We start from the raw sequence: 26,289 nt of genomic DNA, 5'->3' as shown, positions 1-26,289 counted from the left end.
GAGTGGAAGCAATGAAAATAAAAATCAGTAGAGGACATCAAGCAGCGTGTGTGCTCCATCTGGTTAAATACTAGCCCCACCGGAAAGGGTAGGGTGAAGGTTTTAAAGGGGCAATTACTTTCTTTTTTTTTCAGCACTGGGCCCAGTTGGCCTCAGTCTCCATTTGCATGTGACCCGGGAAAAGGCATCATTAGAGGGAGATACGGCGATCAGAGGCCAGGGGAGATGAACTCTGGGGCCCCTGACAGCCACTACGGTGGTATGAAAGGTGGATAGGGGCTGATTAATGTTTATAGAGGCAGCAGCTATCAAAACCCTTCTCTATTCCCTCTCCTCCCCAGTGCCCTCTGTTTTAATGCGTTTTTCGGAGGAGATTAAAAATATACAGTTTAGGTTCTATCTTTGCAAACAGCCCATTTGTTTTCCAAAGGAGTACCACCAGGGACATACTGAGAGCGCCACCTTTTATTTTGCAGAGGAATCTTTCCTTTTTATTCCCTTTCTTTGCCATCATAAGAGGTAAAATATTTGAAGAATGAACACTGGTTTATACACAGTATGCTGGTGTTTGATCTCTTTCCACATTATTTCTTTTTTTATGTTTAAACCAAAATTGTGGCATCACTGTCTGCAGGAAATTTGGTATTCCAATCACAATGCAGGAAAAGAGAACCTTTGGATGCACTCAAGCAAAAAACTGTCAGTGTCTTTGGAGGGATAGCTCACACAAGTGGCATCCAATGTGACTGTCGTCGACTGTATGCCTGCACCACTCTCCACAATTAACATCAATGGTCAGTGGTAAAGCTTAAGATGCAGGAAGCTTAATGGAACTCTTTGAATACGACAGAATCAAAATAACATATCTATTGTTAGGTGTTTTTTTTTAAGTAGCTCTTGTTTGAAAGGCCGCAGCCTTGCATCAAAATGGGCACTGGTTCACTTTTTAATAAACCATTATTGTCTGTATCCTTTACCAAGCTTTTGTGCAAGGTGAAAACAAAGGAGCGACAAAAGAATGATATGAGAAGAAGGGATGGATGATACCGTACTATGATATAAATGACGGAAGTTAGAATACCCTTTATTTGCTATCAGATGCAGACACAAAGAAACTTTTGTATCAAGGTAACAAAAGAGGAAAAAGCACATCCAGTGATGAGACTCAAACAGCCCGAATAAAACACCCTCTTTTTATCTTCTGTTTATGAGGCATTCTCACTATTTAAATGTATGCCACATTAGCGGGGATCTACTCAATTCAATATATTATAATGTGATGTTTGGCCTTAATGGAAAATCAATAATGAAACAAGCCCGCCACCGCTGAGACCATACAAAAGCAATTTCCAAATTGACATATGGAGGACCTATGTGATTGATTCTGACTGCTGTTGGATTTTAATACCGTTCACTGCGAGCTCATTGACTCTCAGACATCGTCTTGTGGTTTATCTGCAAACTGCCAAATGAGTCCTTGTCTGCTTTTACTTCTCAACCCAAAGCGGGAGGAGTGGAAATATTGTATTAAATCTGTTAGATAAATGATTGGATAACTCCTCATAAATATGACCTCTTTGTAACTGATCACAGTGAGGTGTAATGCTTTTCATTCAGATCTCACCTCTGCAGAGGAATCTCCATCACTGGAGTACAAATTCTACATGTCCCTTCAAGAATCATCTGAACAGCTACAGTATTAACAGTAACACTGCACCAGCACTGGCAATGACATCAGCTGTTATCATCAATTTAATGACGTACTATCTCTGTTGTTTGTTAAACTGTAACAGCCTACTAGCCTTGAAAGAAGCTAACCCCCAAATCCCACCTCACCGCAGTCATACAGATTAGAAAGTAGAGACAAACAATTCACTTTCAAGAGCTGAAGCCAACAGGATATGCTGATCATGGATTACCAGCCAATCCATCCCCCCATTATCCAGTCCCATGAAGAAAAAATATGTCATAATCTGATGACCTTGTTCCCTGTGTTCCAGTAGTTTTAAATTGACCCTGAAATCCCAGTAATTCATTTAAATGTTGTTATCATGTACTGTACACAATGTACTTAATTCCACATCTGACATGTGGTTACATCCATTCACATTTCCACCAGTTATCCAGGTCACATCAGGCTGCGCAACGGCCCAGATGTGCTCCCAGCTCCAACATCCAGCTCCACGTGTTGGACATTCCAAGGAGTTTTCTGAGTATATGTTGGGCACAGACACCAAGTGGCCTTATGACTAGCAATTTAATAAACACAAAAATCCACTTGACTATCTCATAAAAAACGATCCATAAAGCTAATACGACGTGCGAGTAAGTCAGCCACCCTTACTGCTGAGCCAACACACATCCGCACTGTACTCCAACAGCAGACTGTTTGAAAGCGAGAGTTCAACTCTCATCTCTCAGTGACATGACATGAGATTGCTGACCCTGAAGTGTTACACCAAATGCTCATTCTGAGCTTCCTGCTCCATACTGAGGTTAACGTAACTGACAGATTTGACTTTGAACTACCTTTAAACCCAAGCATATCACATAGGCATGAGTGCATGCACAAACAACTCAGGCATGCTTGTACACCTCCACCACACACGCATATGCTAGGGAGGAGGTATTATTTGATGTATTGCGCTGACAAGGAGTCATAAACTACCCATCATCATCCCATCTAAAAATATGTAATCATAAAAAATACCACAGGCTACATCTTTTTCTTCATCTAACAACAGAAAGACATAGATCCTTGTATAAATGATACTATCAGTTACACAAGCAGCGTCACGTCTCAAAGCAGCAGCTGTAGTTAGAATATAGCCAACGGGCAGCACCGTTTTCGATCTGATCACAGTGTCAGTTCAAGTGAGGAGCGTTTTGGAAGTTGAAAAGTAGAGCATCCATCCCTATGTCTAATGTTTAACTCACCTTGCCGAAGTCTCTGACATCGAAGAGGTCAAAAGGGTCAAACAGCTCGCTGTTGCGCAGGCCGAACTTGTCGTGGCAAACCTTGAGGAATGTCCGGATGTTTTTCAAACACAGGAACTGCAAGACAGGGAAAGAGGGAAGACAAAACATGAATGCATGCTCAAACTGGAGCAGACACAAATCCAGCTACAGCATATTGGATTCATACAAAGTGTTGCAACAGCATGATTAAACAAGAAGAATATTTGCCCCGAAAAACATGTTTAACCGGTCTGTTTAATATCCACTATCAGTGCAACAACAATTTTGTAAATATTTCATTTCCTGGCTGATGATTGGCAGCCTCTCCATTCCATCCTCTCCTGGTGTATGTGTGATTATTCAGCAGCAGAAGGTGAGCAAGCTGATTGCTGCTCCTGAGGCTGATGGGCTGCCTCTCTGATCCAGATAAGGTGAGCCACAGAGGAGCCTGTCTCCTCAGAGAACAGACAAGCCCACCAGTGAGCTGCCTCGGGGTAAAGGTGGCCTGCTGGACTTAGACACTGGCTTCACACTTGGAAGTTTGCAGGTCACAAATCGGACAAAAAACAACCATAAGTCCTATAGAAATGAAGCTCTGGCATTCAGAAATGAACTTTTTAGTGAGTTAAACTGGTTCAATACTCAGTCGGGTATTCAGGAAAGGAAACAAGAGGCAATCACTTCAGGGTATTTAGAGATACAGATAAGGTGATGCAGAAGTGAGAAGCTGCCAAGCTGCAATTAAAGACAGTTCTTTAGTGTCTGTTTGAACCTTTTCTCAGCACCAAATGGGTAGGATTGATTGTAAAGCTTTCTTTAACTCAACTTTAAAGTCTGCATTTACTTTTCTGTGTGAGAAATCTTCTACATGTTAACAACAAATATGTCTAATCTGCAGTGTTGATTAGATACAATTATAAGGCCAATATAATCTTACTGCAGATTGGCAAATTCGACCAGGACTGATAGCAAATATGAACGGGATGGTGGAGTTTGCAAGGACCCTGCAGCAGCCACGAATACTCATAACAAACTGCATAATACATCCTCTCTGGTCACGAATATTGATGGTCCCAGTCCCTAAAATATGCCATCACACAGATAAACCTTGAGGGCTGGGGAATAGGCCAATAACTGCATGGGAGCATTGAAATATTAATGATAAGCATAACTGCCTCCCCATCTCCTCATCTTTGAGTGTGTGAAGAACACATTACCTAGCATGTAAATCCTAGATGCTGCTCAGATATGCCCTTTCATTTCTCCAGCGTGTGAGAGATATGAACCGATGGCTATGCAAGCAGAATGTGCAAGGGGAAAGAGTCTGGAGTGAGAGAGAACAAAACGCTCGTTCGCCTATTCTACTGAGAGCTTTGACAGCGTACATCAACCCAGTAATGGCTGCTAAAGCAAGCAGCGGCCTCGCAAAGTCACAAATCACACATTGTTAATGTTCGCATGCCTTCAAGGCAGCTACGGCAGCACCAGCGGGTCGTCAGGTACAGTAATATGCTGCAGAGAGATGTTACAATGGATGGATGTGAGACATCACCTGAATCAGCCTGTACTAATTAGCTTTTATACTTTGGAATAAAATGAAATAATAAAAAAAACAAACACTGTAAAACTCATTGTTCCAGTAATTTGTCAGATTAAAAAGAAGAGTTTCATCTGATACTGTTTCCTGGTATTTTGTGGCATTTTGCTCAGGCCTCTCCTGGCCGCACCTGCAAGCCCTGCTGACTCATTCTCATTCATGTGCGCACATCTGCTCAGTCCCAGTGTCATGGGTGCGGACCCCATAACAGAGCCACGCCGGCCAGTGAAAAGGAATGCGATTGGTTGCCTAGTCGAAGTGACATTTACAGTTCAGCGGCGAAGGTTATCGTATCTGCAGAACCTCACGTGCAGTGGGGAAAAAAAAAAAAAGCTTATTTTCCCATCCCTGATATGAAATGGTAACATTTGCTGGAGTGGTTTGGAGAGAGAGGGAGACTGTGCAGATACGGATCAGGGGGGGAGAAGATGTGATGTGTCTGACATTCTAATGTATGTTTGGTGATAAGAGAGCCAGGGTAGGGGTAAGGAGAATTGCTATGATCTTGATGAAAAAAATACACCATTTCTTGTGGAGTGGAGAGTGTGAGTGCACCTGGGAATAAACAGGCTGCGGTCATCTCCTTAGGCTGAGGCTGGCCTTAGCACAATCCATCTGGAATTACCTCACTGTGGTCTGCAACACATTCAAGGCCAGGCACAGATATTCCTCCATTTTTCACAGTGCTGTGAGTGCATCTGGCACACACACACACACACACACACACACACACACACACACAAACACACACTGAAGCATAAACTGTTCTAAAATTGACTACAGCGCTGATAGAATTCCTGTAAACATGTCTTCATAAAACACGAAAACACATTTTAACTTCGACAATTAGGCGATTAAATTATCCACTGAGAGAAAATCATTTCCAAGAGCTTTAAGAATCGATTTGTTTCGAGTAATTTATTAAGTGAAACTTTCATGTCAGACAGCATCTCAGTCTCCAGGAACTCTGTGATACACAATGAAGACTCTACACTTGCTGTGCATGCTGGCCTTATGAGCGTGTGTGGTTTCTTAGCCACATTTTTGCACACTTCATCATCTCACTCTTGTGTTGACTTTTCAACAGAAAGAACAACCTACATCAGTGTTTCTCAAACTTTTTATACCACCTCAGAAAATATTCATCTCTCCAAGTACCACTATTTTGATAGACATTAAAAATCCAGAAGCATAGGCCGACCTTTATCAACTACAGACGACAGAAGATTATTTATTTTTGGCTGTTGTTGAATCCTGAACAGAACCGGTTCAAGAACCAGTGCTTATTTGCTGTTAAAGGGGTTCTCTTGATCCGCACTCCACTTCCTAATGTTTCTTGTTTGGCGCCATAGTAGCAGTGTTTTGACCCAGTCATTTAACCTCTGCTTACCATCTCATATTATATTTTAACTAATCATGCATGGATGTATGCACCATGCAAATGAACGTGCCTACATATCAGGCTATCAGATAATTAATAATTTATTTGATTATTATTATTTTTAAACCTGATCCCTCCAAGTACCACTACATGAAAGTCAAGTACCGTGAGTAGTGTCATCCTTCCTGACTAGTAAGTTTAAGTGCAACCTCTCATCACTCTGCATGCGTATGCAGTGACGAGGTAATTTGCTGACACTGATGTTATGACTTGAGGAGAGAGGTTTGTGAAACTAATTTCGATGTATGAGGTGGCTAATGATCTGCATTTTAATGATACGTTTTAGCTCTAGGATGTGTTTTATTTCAGTGGACTTTATCTGCAATATCAGAATATGTTTGTTTTAAAGGCACCCCTGGCAAAGCCAGAAAGCACCCCATGATCTAAATGATTTTTTTTTTTTTTTTTTTTTTTTAGCAACTGCGTCAGATTAAACTTTTCATTTTCGGGGATTGCAGATTGGATCATTACTACGATACTGTTTTAATCGATTTCATTACCGCAGAACCCTGTGATTGCTGTTTCAAGCAACACAAAACAAAACTAACTCCCACGAAGGCATTACAATAAAAGTTGATTGCCAGTGAAGGCAACGTTCAGGTGTTTGTTCCCTTTTGGCTGTTACACTAAGACTCAGACTAAGACTCTTACAAGGCTGCAAATCAATATTTTTTCCTCACCTTTGTCATGCAACAAAAAATAAAATAAACAGAACAGAACATACTAGATAAATCATGTGCATTTGTGCACATAAGTGTACCACTTGCTTCAAGTGTTGAAGTTACCATTGTGTCAGCTCCACTACTCACTTAGTTCTAAAATTGCACCTTTCAAGGCTTTCAGTCCTGTCATCAATCGCAGTATTCATCCGCACCCTTACTCTCTGTAAATATGTGTACTCAGTTTGGCTTTTTACAAATTAGAAAAAGAGATCCCTTTAGCTAAGAGGAAAAGAAGAGGTCAGGAAGAAAGAAAGTGAATGAAGGAAATGGAAGGAGATGTGAGGGAGGTGAAGACAAAAAACTATACAGAGAAAGACTGCCTGTATGTGTTCATCTGTAGGCTTTTTATAAGGTGGCTTGTGTGCTCCACTGGAGCGACAGCTCTGATTTTTGACTTCTCAGTCGAGCAAACAACTCTTAAAAGAGACAGACTTGTTGTCAGGAAGGCGGGAAGGAAGAGTGAGAGAGAGCACAGAGAGGGGAGGAAGCAGGAGGGAGAGAAGCAGCTATGAGGAAATAGTCAGGTAACAAAGTCCCGTCACATCTCTGACAAGCCCTTTCTACCATATCACTGACACATCACAGAGAAAAATGCACTGATCCTCGAGCAGGGTGGCCCTTATCTGCACACACTGCTACACGCCCATATCTGAGGAGATACAAATTAAAGGTTCCTGGTATAAAAAAAGAAAAAAAAAGAAAACCTGAACAACAGCAAATTGAAGAAACGGGATCCAGAACAAGTCTGGCGGATGTGGAGGATCTGGAGAAAGGGAGGGAGGGAAAGGTGTGTTGTTTTGCCAAAACTGAAGCTCTTTGGTGTCAGGGAAGAGGGGAGGATTAAGCAGGGGAAAGTCAAGAGAGAAAACAACTCATGTAGGGGAGAAAAAACAAATTAGGAGGAAGTTGCAGGTAAGACTGAGAGGAGTCGGTTTCAAAACTGTGCATGAACTTCTTTGATCAGTTTCCTCAGGATATTTGATTAGAATGTGTTTCCTGGATCAGGTACCTCCTGACAATGATGACATAAAAAGAATGCATGTTGTGTCTATGGCTGTGCAATATAAGGATATGTGTGATGTGAGGTGATGATGATGATGATGATGAAAATTACGTTGTTTCATTCAATTCAATTTCCTCTGCAGTAGCTCAGTCCATAGGGACTTGGTTTGGGAACCGGAGGGTGGCCAGTTCAAGTCCAGCATGGAGCAAAAATATGCAGGGTGGACTGGTGGCTGGAGAGGTGCCAGCTCACCTCCTGGGCACTGCCGAGGTGCCCTTGAGCAAGGCACTGAACCCCCCCCCAACTGCTCGCAGGGCGCTCTTCCAGGGGATGCCCATCACTCCACCATCTCTCTCCACATTGCATGTCTATGAGCCCTTGTACTGCATGTGTGTGTGTGTTCTGGGTTAAAAATGCATGTAAATAAAACAGAGTGAAAAAAAAAATTCTCCTTTGAGGGATTAATAAAGTATCTCTTCTTATGCTCTATGACTTATTTCATTGTGTCAAATCATTCTCACAGTAATATTTACCATAACTTGGACAACTCAGCACAGATGAAGGCATGAAATTTGACTCCGACCAGCCAAGACCTTGCATCTATAAAAGAGAGGCCACTTCTGCCATATGAACATGGTTTGTGTATGAAAAGTCAGACACTGACCATTCTTTGGATTGTGTTTGGCTCAAAGATTCTAAATAAAAGCAGAAAAATATTCAAATATGATTAAGTATCGTACGGTATATAACCCAGAATCAGCAGGTTCAGTTAATGTAGGTGGAGAAAACCCAATAAGCTGCGTCGCTGATGTATTGCTGCCCCTGCCAACACCAGTTAAATCACACGACAAACTAAGACATGAAGAAAGCTGGTCAAACAAAACCCAAACAATTCTGCGAGTCTAAACGAGCTCACAAACACTGAGGCGTGGCTCGCGGATGAAGCTACAGATACACATCATGCACTTGGCTCGGGCTCAGCTTATTTCCCACGGTGGACATAATGCTTTCATTATCATGGGAAATAAGCAGTTAGTTTTAATTTAATAAAATTTATTAAATCATCAAAATAAGAGAGCATCATTTTTTGTCAATTTCAGAGTCATTCTCTCAACCCCCGGGAGAAACATAAAACGTCACCCTTGCAGGAGTCCTTTGAAGAAGAGAAATAATTAGCGAGGAGTTCTTGCTCCCTATTCGAGTGTACAGCAATCTGACTTCTCTCTCCATGATCAAAGACCATATAGAATAAATCCACTTCCCACATAATTCCTGACTCATAATCCAAACAAAGAAGGCATCTTTGGCTATAGTAGAGAAAAATCAGTGGAGAGCAGTCTACTTTAAAGGATTCATCAGAACAGAAACTTGCTTAACTTGGCAAAAGTTGTTCTCTGTACAGCTGTCCTCCTCCTACAAACACAAACTACACTGAATTTACTTATTTGGGCTAATTTGGAGCAAAGGAAAAGGAAATGTTTTAAGAGAAAACAGACTTTGTGTGTCTCTGAGCTATAATGGAATCAATACAAATGTCCATTTAGGAATTAAATCAATGAAAGGAAAACATTATGGTTTGTTATTGTCGGAGGAGAGGAGAGGAAAGGAGAGGAGAGGAGAGGAGGGATGAGGAGAGATGAGGAGAGGAGAGGAAAGGAGAGATGAGGAGAGGAGAGGAAAAGAGAGGAGAGGAGAGGCAAGGTGAGGAGAGGATATGATTTATACCCAGCAGAATGAGGTGAGTCAGACAGGAGATCAGATACTCAGACAGCCAGTCAGAGAATTGGAGTCAATGGAAGAGACTGATGCCTGTCTGGGAACTGTGAGGCACCCAAATACTCTTTCACATACACACACACACAGACACAAAATCCCTTCATGTTGTGTTTAGGGCAGTGAATCATTCCACACAACAGGAAGGGAAGACTCAGCAGGTGAGAGAGAGAGCAGCAACAACTAGCTCATGTGACCACAAGAAAAAAAGAAGGCTGGCTGAGCTGTTTCCGGGTAATCTATACACACACAGATGCCCCCAAACACAGAAATACACACACATATGCCAGGTCGAGGTGATGATGGATCTCGTAAACTTTCGGTTTGGTTAATGATCCCGCGGCCAAGGTGTTGATTGCTTTCTGGTAAGGCGAGATTTATGCCTGCCGGTGATCAGCGCTCAACCTTTTCCAAATAAACCTCGGCTCTAGGGTGCAGCACGTGTCTATAATACTAACCCAGTAATATCTCACTCAGTCTGAAAATCTCCCATTTGTTAACATGAAAAACAATAAATAAACAAACAGAATGAAAACACACTCTGTGAAAGTAGAGTGCTACCATCCTGCAGGCAGGGGATGTTCTTTTCCATAGTGAGGAAACTCTCCTCTTTTCAGTATGCACCTGGAATCGTAAAAAAAAAATCCATACACCTGAGTTTACACCTGTGCATATTACCTTGATGTGCTTGCTTGACTTTTTTTGGTTTTGCCCTGAGTTTCACCTCTTCTATAAACAGATTGTCCTGCCTTGCTGAAATGATATATACTGTACATTTAAAGGTCCAGTGTGTGGGATATAGCTGCAGTGGTGTAGCTGCTGTCCAAACCTGTGACTTTAGAGGTAAAAGGCTCATTCTGAAGTTATAAAAATATAAGAAATTCAGGTGATTATACACTGATGAATGCACAGTTATGAACACTATATTCCACTTCTTCCATATTTTGTAGAGTTCTGTAAATTTTACACACTGGAAGATAATTTTAGCACAATGGAAACACGACATTATTATTTCGGTTGAAGGAAATGAATCATGATTTGAAGAAGAGTTTCGAGAGCACATACTTCCTCCTTTGTGATCTCCGAATCCCCTTTTCAAAATCAATATCTGTTTTGATGAATATTTTAAACCTGCAAATGTCTTCTCTGAGTTTACAAGGGTTGGGAATAATAACCAATACAGAATAATCTGTTGTGTTGAATATTTGGAAAAGTTTAATAGCTTGAAATGAAAAATGAAAGCATTTATGTGGACGTCCATGCCAGTAAATGTTTTGGTGGAATGTGCCGGGTGACACCCGAAGGGGATTAATGACCATTAGGGCTTTTCCTTCCCTCTTCCAGGTCACCCAGATGTTAAAGTCAGTGAGGAGAAAGGCCTTGCTCCTGCAAATTAGAGAAGATGAACGCTGCATGAATAATGCATTGCGATAGTATGCAAATGTGTTAATCTTATCCTATTACCCCTAAAAGCCTGTAAGCAGGCATGGATTGACCACAGTTTTAAATCTCGTACAACCCACAGCAGACAAGGCAGAACTGCTTAGGTAGCGAGGCCCACGTGGCGACATGTTAAAATATGGAAGTTAAATAGGCTAAGTACGGTTTTCACTGAGGTTAATCTCCATTACAAAAGAAGATAATTCAGCTAGGAGCATCGAGTCTGGAGGGAGAAAGTCGTCACAATTGTAGAGCATGACTACATAATTAAATCAAGTCCACCTTCACCTTTACACTGGCTACTCCTGAAAACACAAGCACACTCTCTAATTCCGTGTAGGGCAAGCCTGAGATAAGAAGCGCGCGACACGAGGAAGAAAGCATCGGTTGAACTCCTGTAACATGCCATCAGTAGCATGCTCGCCATATGGACACATTAGGTCATTCGTGAGAAAAAGAGAAGCAGTGAACCCGAAGCTAAACTAAAAAGGAGACCCCCTTCCTGGGAGTGAAAAGCTCCTGTGTGGAAGGAGTGCAACAGAATGGAGCAAAGACGGAGAAGCAATATGTCTTCAAGGTACTGCACTTTTATTTCTCTACTGAAGCGGAAACGACTACAGCTAGGAACAAAGAATCTTCTTTGATAATGGCGAGAGTAAGCAAGAGGAGAGGGGGGGGTGTTTTCAAATGCCAGCCATTAGAGCTGAGTAGAATATCTTATTTACAGTTTGCAATCATGTAATTCAATTGTGTTTATGCTACATGTAAAGAGATTTATTGATGCTTGTGACATGGTTTTATGGATGGCAACATTGGTCTTTCTCTTCATTGTCGGTCAGTCGGCCAACTGCTTCAGTCTAGGGCTGCAACTAACAATAATTTCCGTCATCGATTAATCTGCTGATCATTTTCTCAATGAATTCATTTGTTTTACAGTCCAAGAAATAACAGAAATGGAGGAAAATGTTGATCACTGTTGCTCAAAGACCATCGTGGCATCCACAAATATATCACTTGTGTCCACAACTCAAAGATATTCAGTTTACTACTGTCAATTATTAAAACAGTTGGTGATTAATTTAATAGTTTACAGCTAATTGACCCCTTTGATTCTGTTCTGACTATACTTCAGTCCAGACTAAAATAGCTCAACAATTATGGGAATGATTAGCATGGAATTCTATATGGACATTCATCCCCAAAGAAGTTCCAAATGACTTATGACATATTTCAGGCTTTTAGTGAAATATCTTAACATCTATTTGGCACATTCTTTGCAGACATTCCTGATTTCCAGAGGATGAATCATAATGACTGATTGCTATTACTATTTTATAGCGTAACAATTATTGGATGAGTTACAACAAAATGTTGTACAAACACGAAGAGCTGCAAGCGCTAGTCTATTAAGCCATAAAGGAAATGAATCAGCTGCTATGTTGACAACTGATTTATTAACGATGCAAAAAAGTCATAATGTGCCAACATACACACATTCCTGTCCCCCTCAGGATGACTGATGATTACTTAGATATCTTGCAAATGTTTCACAACAATACTAACCATGACACAACATTATTCATGTTTAAAATCCGAAGCATCGTTTACTTGTTCATTTGGAACCACTTGAAAACAAATTACTCCTCTAAATAAGACAAGAAAATGAGAATTTTGACTTTAGGTTACAATTTGCTTGGTTTGGGTTCAGACTGCTACTTAGTTAAGGTTAGGAGACCTTTGTCATCGTGGATAAAAGACTTGACTGTCACTGGGAAACGGGAAAACAAACAGTGATATCCCCTGGCTAAAGTTCTATGTTTTGTTGACCCATCTATACACCCAGACGTCCTGCTCTGTGGCTCTATAGTAAAGTCACCCCACTTCTTTGCTCCCATTGGACAAAATCATAATTACTATAGCTGCTGGAGGGCTTTGTCACTTGAACCTAAAGAGAGTCACTAGAGCATTTGCTCCTTTCAGTGAAGTAAAGGCTTTGTAACATTATTCTGCTGCCTTTTCAGCCCAAACTCTCAAAAGATTCAGGTCTCCAGAGTGCTGGGATACAACAGTTCTGATACTGATGACAAAATAATAAATCAAATATATACAACAGTTCTGATACTGATGACAAAATAATAAATCAAATATATATTTTTTTTCTTTATCTTGCATAGTAGACCAAACTGCTTGATGTCTTTCTAAGATGAAATATTGACCAACACCAACACCAACACCAAAACAAGGTCCATCCTGATCACGACATCATCGACACTGTTGCCGTGCACCGGGTAAAGGTAAATCTGATCGAGTGTCTGAGTGAGCTTCAGAAACAGAAAGAGTAGAGAGCAGCGAATTTCAGACAAAAGCAGGGAAAAAAGCGATGACTATTATCATCTTAATTCTACCTGACCTGTTATTTCTATTTCCTCTGACACTTAATATGCTCTCTCTCCTTTCTCTGTGGACTAGTAATAATTCATAAATCTTCTTTCCTCTGAAGTGGTAAAAACCGCATGCAATATTTCTACTTTTGTTTTGAGTGTTTTTTTTGTTTTGTGTAAGAGAGGCTTCACCTTTGCATGACCGGCTTCATCTCTGTTTTAGAGGCAGCTAGTTTTCACAATAGCCTATAACAAATATCATCATCATCTGCCTGGATGCACTCGTAACTATCCTGCATTTCATTCCAAGACTGTTGCTGGGGCAGTCTCAACCGTCATCAGCCCATTTTTTTTTTCTTACTGCAACTGTTGTTTAAACCTCTTTCACCTGAAAAGCGTTCAGACAATATAAAATCAAAAATCTAACAGAGGCCAATGTGCATAATGCAGTCCTCCAGGTTCAATCCACTATTCCTGTAAATACAAATCTGTGTTGTATCTAAGCAACAGGCCATGCTGCAGAGACTCAGGAGAGCAGTGTGTGTTTGAAGCATTTCCACTCAGGCTTAGCCACAGACTCATGGCTTGATGAATGTGAGAAGTGGGTCCGCCGAGAATCCCAGACACCCATGGATCGATGGCCAGGTAATTTATGACATCGGACCACAGGGAGGAAGACTGCATCTATCTTTTCCCCGGTGAGTTTCCCTTACAACTTAAGGCTCATTGTAATGATTTAGATCCCCTATAAGATATGTTACTGTTCATCTTTTTCTTTCCCCCCACAGACAAAACATACGTGAGTAACATACATATAAGTTAATGTGTTTCTAAAGATCTTAACTGTATTAGGCACAGCCACAATCACAACAGATTAAGTCTCAGGAGTTTTAAATTATGTTTGGCATAGCTGGGTTAGCTCGGGGCGGATACGCACATGGCCAAAGAGGTAACGGGGAATGAAATCTGAGCAGATTTATGTGTCTGACACAGCAGAGTTACAAAAACATTAGCAAGTACTCAGCACCTCAAATTCATCTTAGGTGGCTTAATCAGAAAGACTTTTTTGTGGCTCCAAACCAAATTATGTTTTCTCAAGTACATTTAGACTTTCAGCTATATGGATATAATGAAATGTAACCTCAGATACACTCGAGAAATACATTCTGGTTACAAACTGACCTTTTTCTATCTAAATTGGCAAAATTATATGAAGCAACATAAAAAGTATTCTCCTTCAGCTGTATTTCAATTAAAAACTGTCAGTAAATCGGGCAGAGGTGAAAGCAATGTATATTTACTTCCTGGGAACCTTTGTTTTAATGGTCCAGTGTGTCAGATTAAAGGGGCTCTTACAGAATATGGCAGGAATTAAATATAATATGCATAACTATCCACCATTTTTCATCGTAGCCCAGATCGAACAAACTAAGCACTGGCTCTAGATAGATCTTCCGCTGATGAGGAGTATTCAGTTGGTTGCAATCTGAGACCTTGTCTAGATGACTAGATGTCAATACATCCTACACAGTTGGCATGGACATCTTAAGTATGAAGTATTTATAGGGTCTGAAATGCACAGCTAAGTGAAAATGCAGGTGGGATTAGGGTTAGGGTTTCTACACTAGACACACTGTAGAGATTTGCAGTGACCGTACTATATCTATAATTCTCCAGTCCCCATTTTAATAATGAGCTGGCTCATCTTCTCTCCCCTAGTGGCATCACCATGGTACCTGCTAACACTTCTAGCAAATGAGGTGAGATGACCTTTTATCTGCCTCTGCCTTATGATCAATGTGCAAATGGTTAATCGAAACTGTTTGTTCTATGATCTGCAAGTTTAATATCACATAGCTCACACTTTTTTTGTGTGATTAAAAACGTTATATGCGGATGTGCAGATCTGTCATTTTTTAAATAAAATAATGTAGTTACTCTATAGGTTCAAATACAAATGTCCATTCAGTTCTTGAGTACTCAGGACCAAGGCTACTACACACTGGTCTTTTAAGTACATATTGTTGCTAATGGCTCCTTACTTTTCTATTATAATTACCTGGGTTTTGGACTGTTTGTTGGACAAAACAAGTAATCTTTAATAATGTCACCTTGGATTTGGCTAGATTATGACACAGATATTCTTTGCATTTCTGGACCAAATAAACAATTGAGTGAAACAATCATCAGGTTGTCTGATAATAAAAAAAATAATCTTCAGTTGCAGACCTGACTGCTACTAGTAAGATACGATTATCTGTTCCGCTGCTGACAACTTGTATATTCACAGCAGCGACCTAATGTAAATAGATTTTGAAAGGTCCTCTGACATTATTACAGTAGATATTTAAAAGGCCACAACCTGAATGCATTGTTAGTGCCGGATGTTTGTCAGTCCTTTGTTTAAGGAGTCTATCAGGTGCACAGGGGGTTGCAGCTCTGTGCTCCTGATGGCTGTGATTATCTCCAAGGTGACTAATGCTATTAACACGGAGAACAGCCTGTTAATTACCCGACTGGCTCTGGGGCCGAGCTCAGCTCGCTTTAATCATCATACCCACAGCTTGGATAAACAATCATTCAATCATCACGCAGCTTTGCTGGCGATACACAATACAGCAATCAGCCAATTGACAGATTAAGTGATTGGACGGGTGGATACTGTGAGATACAGTTTACATCCACTCAGTGGTGCAATGGACAGTGGAGAGCTTTCCAATGGGCACTCAACCAGAGTGAATGCAATATGAAACCACAGCAATACACTTGTAAATGTGCTGTACAGTTTGATTTCATGTGACAGTGCCAGGACGACAAACACACTGGGAATAGTCAACAACTCATGTTTGCACACGCTGCACATTCTGATAATACCTTCAATGCACAGAACACTTTAAGGGATAGTTTGGGTTTTGAGATTGTTAATGCATAGTCAGTGTGTTGCCTACAGTGGACGATGGTCAGTATACTCCCAGGTTGGAGGAGACAGACGTCCCAGCACATAAGTGAAGCAAAGCATTGTTGTGGACAGGGCGTAAAAAGTGTACACTATAGTGAACATATTCTCACCGGTCTACCTTGCAGTCAGATCTGTAATACACCATGCGTAACATGGTTCAAGTTCTACTGTCGAGACAATGTCTGACAGCAAGGTACCGCAGTGAGAATATGCTTATTACAGCGTACGCCTAAAAGGATATTGATTGTTTTTTTTCTTCTTTAGGTGGGCCTTTTTATATGTCTGAAAAACATTTTTCTGCTGACCCTGTCCACAACAATACTTTGCTCTACCTCTGTGCCTGGACTTCTGTCTGACCTCAAGCACCTCATACAACCAGACTTCAAATACTGGATTTAAAAGCTGGTACGGAATGTCTAGCCAGATTTATAATCATGGTTTCTTATGATATGTTTTGGTTTCAATCAAATGTTGCCAGACTTATACAGTATTTAGCCAGTTATTGTATAATAGCCAATGTTTGAGAACATTTGCTTTTTTTGGTTTGGGGTTTGTAGAAACAAAAACTTGTTGATATTCTCCAAAAGATCTGTATGTTTCTGTTCTTTTTAATAGAAAATCCAAAACAGATAATGAATGTACAGTACAGCCTGACATTCTGCTATCTAAAGAGACTAATTAGCATTATTTGTGAGCTTGTTGCTTTGACAGAGCGACCGTTCGGTGGACTAAAAAAGTGACCTGTGTCGGTACAAATCTGTCACAGTTTGCTGGTCCTCCCAGAGCTATTTGCGGGCCCAAGTAATTAAGGTTTACATATATCGAGGGGGCATGACCCTTTTTTGGGTGGCTTCCCTCGACTCCATCACGTCAACTAAATGAAGCAACTATGTCTACAGTTGAGCACGACAGCTTAAGGTCGGGCCAGTGAATGCTGTCCCCTGTCACACTGTATCACACTGTGACAACTTTTTTTTGTCATCTGTAGCCCCAGTCAACAACATTATGTATTGGGAGCATACTTCCTGTTTATGCTTCCCCTGCAAATTACATCGGAAAGCTTGTTGGCACCGTCCCTCGCAATTAATCACTGTTGAGATAAAAGCATTGTCACAGTGGAAAGAGGAAAAAAGCTTAAGTGGAGGAGGCATGGAAGGGTGATGCACATGTTTTTTTTGTGTATTTATGAGCATTATACAAAGATGTAGAGGGAGTATTGGTTGTGAAAGCCTCTTATCTTCATGACAGTTAATTATCCTTTACATTACTCCTTCTACATTATCTGAGGAAACGGTCATAAATTACCCACACCTGTCTCTATGATCTTCTCTGCGCCACTCCTGGCGAAATCGAATTAACTTCTCACACATCCGCGACCCAGCTGTCCTAAGCACTCCCAGGTAGACAGACTAGAGCTAAATCTGAGACATCAAATAGCAGACAGCAAAATAATACAAAAAAAAAAAAAAAATGGCTTAACTCTTATCTTTCCCAAAAGACAGTCAGAGTGAAAAACATAGAGAAGTCTGGAGGAGAAAGAGATACAAAGAGCCTTGTCAGACGGATATGGGAGCAGTGGAGAGCAAGGCAGGATCAAACGTCCAGTTTCTGCCTGTAATCCTCCTCGAGAGGAGAAGGCGGGGAGGTGGGAGATGGAGGCAGGAGTGCCGGAGAGGAGTGGCTGGTTGCTGTGCCACAGAAAGCAAACCTTACTGGATTTTTCATCCAGCAGGCTAGGCGACGCCAGCCCCCTCCACAGCTCTCCAGACAGTCTGGCACACGGGCCACTGGAGGAAACCTTTGGAAAGATCAGAGCCCCCAGCCTCAAGCATGGAAAGAGTATGTGTGTGTATTCAGTTTGTGTGTGTGTGTGTGTGTGTGTGTGTGTGTGTGTGTGTGTGTGTGTGCCCATATGTAGCTGCTTATGCCTTTCAGATGTAACACTGTGCCTGCTATATAATTGGAGGTTTTAGCCCACGTGCAATGTCTGCGAATCAACAACATGGCAGTTGTGCAAAGAAATCCACAAAAATGCAGAGTTATCCTTCCTGCTAAACCACAGAGATAAGACCAAGAACACATGTACTGTATTTAGATATTCGACGGATGTGTCACACGGTGTGTCATCAGGGAGTGCTTCACGTAAAACACCATTAAACATTCAGCATTAGCTCTAAAAATATGTCAGGAATCTTTTTTTTTTTTCAGCCAAGTCATTGTTCGCTGCACATTGTGTATTGTGAGTACAGAGGAACAGGGTGTTTATTTCCCCTATTCTGCATACTGTAAACTATGAATATTTTGTGAATTTCTCCACAAATCTCTACAGTTTGTTTCATTAAAAAAACAAAAACAAAGAACAAATTGTTTATACATAACTTTTTGTATTGTTTATTATACCTTCTTTCTTTCTTCTAACTGTGTTCTCCACCAAAACACAGAGGCAAACTCCATGAATGTGTAGTCCTACTTGGCTATAAACCTGATCCAGATTCTGACCAAGGTTTTGAAAGTTACCAAAACTGAATCATTTCTAAATTAATAACTAAATTAAATCGAACTGAATCATAGGGCTTGTTGACAGCTCTCTCCATCATGCACGGAAGCAACATGATTACCGTGCAGACACAGTTCAGGGAAATACAAAGGACGTTCAGCTTCCTGTCCGGCCAACAGGGCATTCTTCAGATACTGAAAAGTTCTTGCTTCCGGAACTCATGATTGAATATTAAGATGCCATTTTAACATATTGCCAGACAATTCGGTTGGAAATTAAAGCACGCATTCCAGGAAAATTGATTTTTGATTTATTCACGTGGATCCTTAATAATCACATACACAGAACAAAAAAAAAAAAAAACAAGATCCTGGAGGGACTGAAAATTCAGCAGAGCCATGAAAGTAACTTGGCCGACAACTTGAAGGATCAGCGAATGAGCAACACAGCCAATCGTCAGCGGCTAAGTGATGCTATGAGCTATGGTTTCAGGAGCATCCCAAGAGGGCAGAGGTGAGAAAATGTAAGAGGCAGAAGCAGCTTGACAAACCAGCTCTCTCTTTTCTCTCTCCCACGCAGTTGGACACTGCCTGCAGCACCTCTTTAAAAATAGGAGGGAAGAAAAAAAGCTGTCACTCTGGATTTAGCCTACTTTCCAACATGCCCATTAATTTCAAAGCAGATGGCAAAAAAAAGGAGAGTGGGTTGGAGGGAGGGGCATCTACCAAAGCTGCTGAATAACAGAGGGGAGAGCTTCAGATGGAAGAGGCAGCGGTGAGTGTGGTGACCCAAGAAAACAGGGATAGCAGCGATGAAAGCAGATTAGAGCCTAATCATTTATGAAGATGATCATTTGAAGGACTTTACTGTTATTAGATGACGCTGTGCTGGACTGGACTCCAGTTGGGGTTAGCTGCATAAAAGGATGAGGCAAGAAACTTACTGGGAAGTATTGCACTGCTCAAACTTTTATCGATCTGTGTATCCGCACTTCCCTTGTAGGCACTCATCATCTAAGCCCGTCTGGGGGATTTACGAGGTGAGAGGTCTGAGTATAAATCAGAGATATTTTCTGAAATTAAATAAAAGGAGGCAGAGATGGAGAAATAAGCCTGAGGGCAGATACCTCTCTATACTATGATGCAAACATTCCCCGCAGACCAGGAGAAATTGCCAGCAGTAAAAACAGCGCTGCCATAAAGACCTTACAACCCCACACGGTACTGATAAAGCTGTTCCTATAAGCAGGGAGCAAGGTGCAGCAATCAACTCAACTGCAATCAGTCTATCTATAATTAATTAACACACAAGCCCATTGCGAGTATCACTAATGCAAAGTAAGTTTGGTAAATCATATCACAAACAAGACGTCCTCAAGGACAACCATTAATCACGGGATCAGCCATCATGACGAGCGTCCTTGAGGCAAGCCAAGAATTAGGTTTCCATAGCGCGGTATCAACACCAACGCCCGTATGGGAATCTCCTCCTGCGTTCATTCTTGAAAGCCACTAAAGTGTGTCGGCTTTTTTCTGTCAGACACAGCTGAGAGATGAGTAAGAGGGAAGGGGTGGAGGAGGAGGAGGATGAGGAGAAGGAAGAGGAGATGGATGGACAAAAAGTGGTGGAGGAGAGATCTGTCCGGTGGTCTCCAAGGAGGACCAACGGAGCTGAGCAAACACCCCCCTTTTCGAGCTAATCGAACAAGCCTGTGATGTGACATCACCAACTCACACGCCAGGATGACAGTCATCCTCGTAAAAAAAGAAAAAACAGCTGAATGAGGCACGAGGCCAGCAAGCAGTAAAATGAACCATGTTCGTCACAATGCTGTAAACCTGCAGCTACAGTGAGCAGGGCGGTGTATCCATCTAGAGATTAGATACTGTAAGAGCTGTTGAAGCCACCTCACTCTGGAGCCAAACAGCTCAAATGAAGCAGCTTGGCTTCAAGAAGATTTGTGGCCCCGATTTTATGCTCAAACCCAGTGGGACCGATTTATGTTTCCTGCAGAAAGAAGACCCTCAAACCCATCCGTTTCATAGAGGAACATTGTGGGATATTTGTATGTACTGCTGAAATGTAGCTGCTGTTGACAACACAAGGGATTGACAGCGGTGACATGTTGCCCAGCAATACCATAGAGCAATAACCCCTCTCAGTGTTAATTAGACAATAAAAGCCAGGGAGGAAATCCATTGTGGCTCACCTCAACAGGCATATCAGCAAAAATAGTAAACATCTGACTACAGGTGCAGCGAGAATATTAAATATAAGTAATACAATCATAAATTTAAAATGGTAATCAGACACCAAACCACTGCGGGGTGATTCATAATATCATACAAGAGAATTAAACAACTCTGGAATGTTGTCGCAGCAACAGTCGTTTTAGTCTTCATCTCAATAATTGCGTAGCAAAAGATATGAAGCCCTCAGCGTGGTGTCTGCAGAAAAAAACCCACCTGACACCTCCTCTGCGGGTGTGCACGCGCTGTCCGCAACAATTACTGTGCACAGATTCATCCGTGCAGGGGTTGCCAACACAGATTTTTTTTGTTTCTCTCAGCATGCATGTTTTTTTTGTTCCAATTGCTTCCTCGTTCTTCACATCGTCATTAACTTTGGTTATCTGATTGCTGGCTTGTTTTCTTTTTTTTTTTAAGGGTGTGGAAGAGTACTTGATTGGCTCTATGGTTGTCAAAAATATCGATACTGCGAAAAGTATCAATACTCAAACGGCATATCCGGAGATTTGCCAGGGTATTGATACTACAGTGCGCGCGCACTCGACAGACAGTGCAGTAGGTAAGACAGCGTCTGGCAGCCAGAGACATTTCTGCTGACAGTATGGCGGTAGTGCAGCTGCAGGAGGGCCAGACCAGCCGAAATAATCGAAAATGAAAAAGACAAAAGCCTTGTTTGGAAATATTTTGCATACGAGGCAAACAAAGAAGGGAAACCGAAGTGCTTTAAAGCGGTGGCAACTAAGTCGAGCTGCACAACTAACTACCAAAACACCTGAAGGACCCACACCCTGTTGAATTTCGATAAAGCTCCCGTTTATCATTTAACTGAATGTTTTAAACTCATTACTGATGTTAGCAGACCAGTGGCCCGCATCAATGTTGACTGTTTTGTGATTAGCTGTGGCTTGTATGCTACGCTGCCGCGCTAGCCGCGTTTAGCTTGCTGCTAAATTAATGTTGTTTTGTTTTTTTTGTTTTTTTTTATTAGCCATTAGTCGTGGCTAGCAGCCTTTAGCTAGCTAACGTTACTGAAACGTGTTGTTTTCTCTCAAAGTCGCGGACTGAAGCAGAGAAAACTTCAACTAAAACTACCACTTCTGTTTGACAAGCAACGGAAAACACGACTCCAAGTCACCAGAAGCTGTGAAATTTAACAGAGCTCTGGCCAAATTGCATTATATTTATTTTGCATTTATTTGCACTAAGTGAAAACAAATCGTGATTGTCTTGTGTTTTATTGTTTTTTTTTTCTTTCTGAATATTTAACTAGCATCTGTGGTTCTGCTGAGAAAGCATGTTTTATGTTGAGATTATTGTTTTGTTTTTCATGTTAATAAAAATATTTTTTACGCCTTTAAGTATTTGTCATTTTTTTATCCCTGCAGTAGGGCCTATCGAAAATAGTATCGAGTATCGAAAATTTTCCAGGGTATCGATGTCGAGTTTGAAATTTTAGTATCGTGACAACCCTAATTGGCTCTAGAGACCAGCTAGCCAATCATCAACAAGGAGATACACGCAGTCACTGCATACACCTCTAAAGCTGACCTCTGATCCCCTGAGCAGGGCTGACCATAAGACCTCTGTGAAGATCAATAATTCGTCACTATTTTCATCAACTCTTCACACACACACACACACACACACACACACAACCACAAAATAAATGCACATCTGGTTCGTTCCTGCAAAAAACAGAAGCTTCCCATAAAATCTCAAACAAAGCCGCATAACATCCAACAGGCGATCAGAAAAAGGTGATGCAAAGCAACAATCATTATTGAAGCACTGACAGGCGGATGCTGGCGTTGTGTGAATACATCACAATGGAACAATCATTCGTATCATCCCTTCGTACACATCAGGTGTCACGCGACCGGCCAAGACTGGAGCTGGCTGCTGCGAGCAGATGTGGGGAGAGGTAATTATTTGGATACTGTTCCGAGAGAGAGTGGGAGTGTTGAGTGTCTAATACTATTTGGACATGGATCTGGTCCACTCTATTACATGCAGGGGGAGCTGGCGGAGTAATGGAATATTTGATCAGCACGGACGCACAACAGCTCAAACAATGTGGGGCTAATGTTGAGATGTTGGACGAGTCGACGGTCTATCCCGACACGGGGCATAGAAAGGAAAAAAAACAAACCTAACAGAGTATACAACACGCATGATAAAATACACAATACTTTTCCCCGGGTCAAATTTACAGCACAGCTGTAATAAGATGCAAGCTTGCAGCATTTGAGTAGTGTCATATATGACTATGGGGATGATCTTCAAGACTCATGGGAGTCCTTTGAAAAGAGCGAAGTGGAAAGAGCTAGTTAAGCTGTTTCTGACGCCTTCCCGCAGATATGTTACAGTCTGACAGCTGTCCAAAAAACATCTGAACTGTGCTCTTGGCTCTCGAGTTGTTGAAAATCTGCTTGCTTCCAATCACACATCTGAGATCCACCCTTTCCAACTAAGGCTGGATGATGTGGTTGAAATCAATGACTCAGTGTAAGTAAGAGGATTTCTCATATAGACATGATGATGAATGAATGGAAAAAAGTATCTTCATAATAATTAAATACATGCTTCACTGCACAGGCATCCAAACTGTTCACACAAACCCTTCAATTGTTGTAAAAGTGATCACTGAGTGTTAATTCTGACACACTGACGTACAGACCACACACTGACACTGAGTAATAAAAAGGGCCGGCCCGTCCAGATGAAGCTTTTTGGATAATCACAAGAATTATCTCCCCCTCAACTGGGACTCCTCGAAAGGGTGTTTCACTCAGTCTGATGTTACAAATATCTCTTATCTGTCTTATCTGTTCGGAGCTCAAGTGAAAAACACAGCTGCACTAGCTTTTCTTTTTCTTTTGTGAACATGCAGTGATTCACACCAGACTGGAGATAGCAGGTTGCATCACGGCTGGAAGCTGTGTAAACTGGCACAGTAACTTTGTTTCTCTTAGTTATTACATAGGAGAAAGGGAGAGGTGCTAGGTAAATGAAGCACAGGGCTCTGGCACCAGAGAGTGGCGTATGAATCCTGCGTCCTATTGCCTGTACACTTAATAAAACACTTGAGATGATGTATAAAACACATTGCAAAAAAATGTGTTTCATACATATGTAAGAAAACATCCCCAATATCGGCATTGGCCTCAAAATTGAAGCATCAGCCAGACGCTAAAAAACTAAACTAAAAATTGTTTAATGGACATGCTGCAGATAAACACAATATAAACATTTATTTGCCACACACTTTTCTTTGTAGCATAGACGAGAATGATCTCAAATTTGACTTGCACAGATGATTATTTCCCGGGCTGGATGCCCAAATATTCAACATTATCTCAGTCACTGCTTTGAATGTCTCTATGCCGCCACATTGCCATCTGTATTTTGCCTGCAAATGTGTACGAGCGTGCACACCCGTGCATGCATGTACGGTATGTGTGTCCATCCTGATGTGACTGAGATAACTTAAGAGACAAACAGCCCATTTAGGCTTTAGGCCTTATCGAAGAAGTGATCGTGCTGACTAAGATACTGAAAATATATAAAAGGCAAATCAACTCAAGATAATATCTCAATGTAGCCACACACTACACTTGCACAAACTTTTATCCCCTCCACACACACACACACAGCTCAGACACAGCCCTCGAGGCGACTCCACTCTTTAATGACTCAATAGAATGGTCGATATAGCAGGCACATGTATACTCAGGTGAGCTGAGCTGGCATGCTGAACACAGAGCTTGGTTTATAGCTCTCACTGTGATAGTTAATGGGGCGAAAACCTGAGGTAGAATGCTGCGAAAAAAAGATCTCTATGATTCCAAACTCAAGTGCAAAGTATGACATCGCATCAGTGTGTGATCACGTCGTGTTTAAAAGCTACACAGGAGAGTTTTATGTGAATGCTCAGTCATGTTTCTACGGTGTTTTATCTGTACGACAGAAAGTGAGGCTGCAACGGTGAGAACTAACAAACTTAGAGTCTCTGTTTTCCCAAATACAAGAGCGCCAAGCGTCTCTGACAAAGACAGCGAGAGCAAAACGGAACTGCAGAAAATAAGCCGTCTTGTAAACAGCAGCAGGTTGATGCTGCATCCAGAGAAGGATCTTTTGTCTCTCCTTCCCTTTGATATCCAAAGCAACACAGACCAGCCACAGGCCAGATGTAGCCTACGTGTCTACATAAAAAGACTGCATGCACTACAGTGCACAAAGAAAGCTATTTATAAAGTATGCACCATGAGAACGTGCATACCTCCGAGCATGCTTTGCACTCGAATTTTCCAATACGTCCAATACTGGCAAAGAATAGGGCATTTTTATTTTGTTTCTTGCGAACGGTAACAGATCTGGATTGCTTTCAACCCATCACCATCACTGCGGCGATGTCTTTGAACTATGTTAGCTTCCAACATTGCCACGTTATTGCTGTGAAGGCACCCTGATCTTCATGCACCATCCACACTTGAGTGGCAGGATTTAGGTTGAAATCCAGCAAAGTGGTTGAGCGTATTATGATGGCGATAAGGTGTATAAATTATGCGTACACATGACTGTTAAGCTACTGGACATGCATATTTATGCTTTTGTGCATAAATCAGTCCTAAATCCAAAACAGACTTTTGTGCACCTGGCTTCAGATTGGTGGTTAGATCAAATTATTTAATTTTTTTTTTTTTTTTTAGAATACAACCTTGATTTAAATGGGATTTCATGACAGTAATTTCAAAGTGTGACAGGTTCTAGAGGATTCCTTGGTAAAAGTGCATACTTTATGGTGCTATACGAAGGTTTACAAATGAGGTGCTATTGCAGAACATTGCATATCTGGACTTAAGTGAAAGACAGACGGTCATTTCCACATTAGCTTAGCATAACAGCAGGAGAACAGCTATTTGCTGATAAAGGAGTTACAGTAATAGGACCCATTACAACAGGCTTTTCTCTCCAGGAGGCTAATGATAATTAGACATATACTACTGTCCATCCATCAATCACGTGGCAGGGAGTGAGACACGGAAACCTCTGCTCTGAGTTTGTCCCTTTTTCTTTAAGACACACACACAAATACAAAATCTCATAAAGTGGTTATAGTGTGTGTGCTGAGGGAAAGCAGTAGGAGGATTATGTTCAGATCAAGACAACAAATGTTGATGATTACGCTCCTACAGCGTTCCTGGGACTCTGCTGCTGATGTGCACCATGAAAAAAAAATAAATAAATAAAAAATAAACATCCAGTGTAA

General features: G+C 41.3%; 1 protein-coding gene across 7 annotated transcripts in view; it reads right to left on the bottom strand.

The window, feature by feature from the left end:
- vav2 (vav 2 guanine nucleotide exchange factor) overlaps positions 1 to 26,289 on the bottom strand; it is a 195,297-nt gene that overhangs the window by 136,372 nt on the left and 32,636 nt on the right. For all 7 annotated transcript variants that reach the window (XM_027278576.1, XM_027278580.1, XM_027278581.1 and 4 more), the window contains exon 2: positions 2,938 to 3,054. In XM_027278576.1, coding sequence (XP_027134377.1) covers positions 2,938 to 3,054 — 117 coding nt within the window. The remainder of the gene's footprint in view (positions 1 to 2,937; positions 3,055 to 26,289) is intronic.

The sequence above is a fragment of the Larimichthys crocea genome, chromosome IV (assembly GCF_000972845.2).
Source record: "Larimichthys crocea isolate SSNF chromosome IV, L_crocea_2.0, whole genome shotgun sequence".
Taxonomy (NCBI): Eukaryota; Metazoa; Chordata; class Actinopteri; family Sciaenidae; genus Larimichthys; species Larimichthys crocea.
The sequence above is the reverse complement of the archived record's forward strand: the minus strand, read 5'-3'. Positions and strand labels throughout refer to the sequence as shown.